The sequence below is a fragment of the Elephantulus edwardii genome, unplaced genomic scaffold (genome assembly GCF_000299155.1).
Source record: "Elephantulus edwardii isolate Elephantulus edwardi_28Jun2011 unplaced genomic scaffold, EleEdw1.0 scaffold00496, whole genome shotgun sequence".
Taxonomy (NCBI): domain Eukaryota; kingdom Metazoa; phylum Chordata; class Mammalia; order Macroscelidea; family Macroscelididae; genus Elephantulus; species Elephantulus edwardii.
The window spans coordinates 432,627-434,223 of NW_006400246.1; the positions used below are offsets into that span (position 1 = coordinate 432,627).

At 65.5% G+C, this 1,597-nt stretch overlaps 1 protein-coding gene across 1 annotated transcript in view; it reads right to left on the bottom strand.

Moving 5' to 3' along the window:
- ZBTB45 (zinc finger and BTB domain containing 45) overlaps positions 1-1,597 on the bottom strand; it is a 3,127-nt gene that overhangs the window by 1,001 nt on the left and 529 nt on the right. Inside the window, exon 2 of the mRNA XM_006903028.1 lies at positions 744-1,597. This exon is cut by the window's right edge and continues 33 nt beyond it. Coding sequence (XP_006903090.1) covers positions 744-1,597 — 854 coding nt within the window. The remainder of the gene's footprint in view (positions 1-743) is intronic.

The following is a 1,597-nucleotide window of genomic DNA, read 5'->3' on the forward strand; positions in this document are numbered from 1 at the left end:
TCCAGTGTCCTGACTGCCCGTCTGTCCGAGGTGCCGCAGACACCCTGCAGTCTCCCCTCCGAGCCTCTGTCCAGTGTCCTGACTGCCCGTCTGTCGGAGGGGCCTTGCTCTGGTTTCCACAAAGCTCCTTCTTCCCTCTCTCTCTCCACCTTGCAGCCTTCCACGTCCCTCCTGGCCCAGAACTCCGGAGGCTCTAATCTAACCCTGGCTGTGCTAGATCGTCAGCCCACCTTCATCCGCTGGTCTGCTGTCATCAGAGAGTTCAGTCAGCTGCCTGGTCCCCGAGCCCTACCAAGGCCAAGTCTGCCAAGGGCTAAGCCCTGTCACCATGGGTTCCGACACACAACCACGGCTCCATCTCCTTTCTAAACTCCTTGGGTGGGTACTCGCTGCTCACACTCAGCCTCGAGACACCCACCCATAAATTCACGTCAAGACTGAACGCTCAGTAGTCTGCTTCTCACAATTCAGTCTGCCCACAAGCCCCTCATTTGGGGCCAACTGCCAAGCCCCTAGAGGGGTGGTCACCAAAAAGACAAGAGGCCAGCCAAGTCTGAGAGCCACGTGGCAGCCTTTTCTGCTGTGGATGGTGACCTCACCATCCAGAGGGGCAAACTACGCCTGTGCCCCTGCTCCATGCACCCCACAGCCCAACTCCTCCCCTTAGAAATCAGAGAGCAGGGGCACGCGCACACTCAGGCAGTCCCGGAGCTGGGCAGGCTGACCTCAGGGCAGTGACTCACCGGAGTGGATGAACATGTGCTTGGTGTAGTTCTTCCGTGAGCTGAACGTCTTGCGGCAATGGGTGCACTCGTAAGCGGACGTCTCCGTCCCTGAGGTGCGGGCGGCGGGGCCAGGGGCTGGCGCGGGGGCAGTGGGTGGGGCCGAGGCCTCTCCTAGCTGTGTGCTTGGAGGAGGGTCAGGCTGGAGTGGGAAGAAGGTGGGTGGGGGCGCCGATGCCGGCCCCGAGGGTGCGGGCGGCCCGGGAGCCCCCAGGTGGAAGGGGAAGAGCGTGCTGGGGGGGCCAGGGGTTTTGACGCCAGGCGGACGGGCACCGGCCAGGACGCAGTCGGGTGGAGGAGCAGGGTTGGGAGTCTCGGGGGGACAGCCAGGAGGACAGCTCTCAGCGGCAGCGGTCCCATCCTCGTCGCGCCAGGTGGAAAGGTAGCCGTCAGACATCACATCCTCGGCGGCAGCCCCCCGGAGGAAGTCCCTCCCAGTGAAGTCGGGGAGCCCCGCCGGGGTGTCTTCGCGGGTGCTCTCGGTGGTGGTGGTGGTGGTGGCGGCGGTGGTGGTGATGGTGGTGCCGCCAAGAAAGCCGGCAGGGCAGTCAGGGTAGACAGAAGGAGCCTGACCTTCTCCAGGGCCACTGCCACCCCCTTCTCCGTCCTCGCCATCCGTCTCCTCCTCAGTCTCCTCCTCGTCCTCATCGCCCCCATCGTCCGGAGGCACGGGGAGGGCCAGGTCGGCATCAGTCGCCTCGGGCTTGGGGAGCACGGGGGGCTCAGGCAGCTGCAGGCGGGCGGGCTGGCGCTGCTTGCGGCTGTGCGCAGCTCCGGGGTGGCCCGGGGGGCGCGCGGCCAGGAGGTGACGCAGG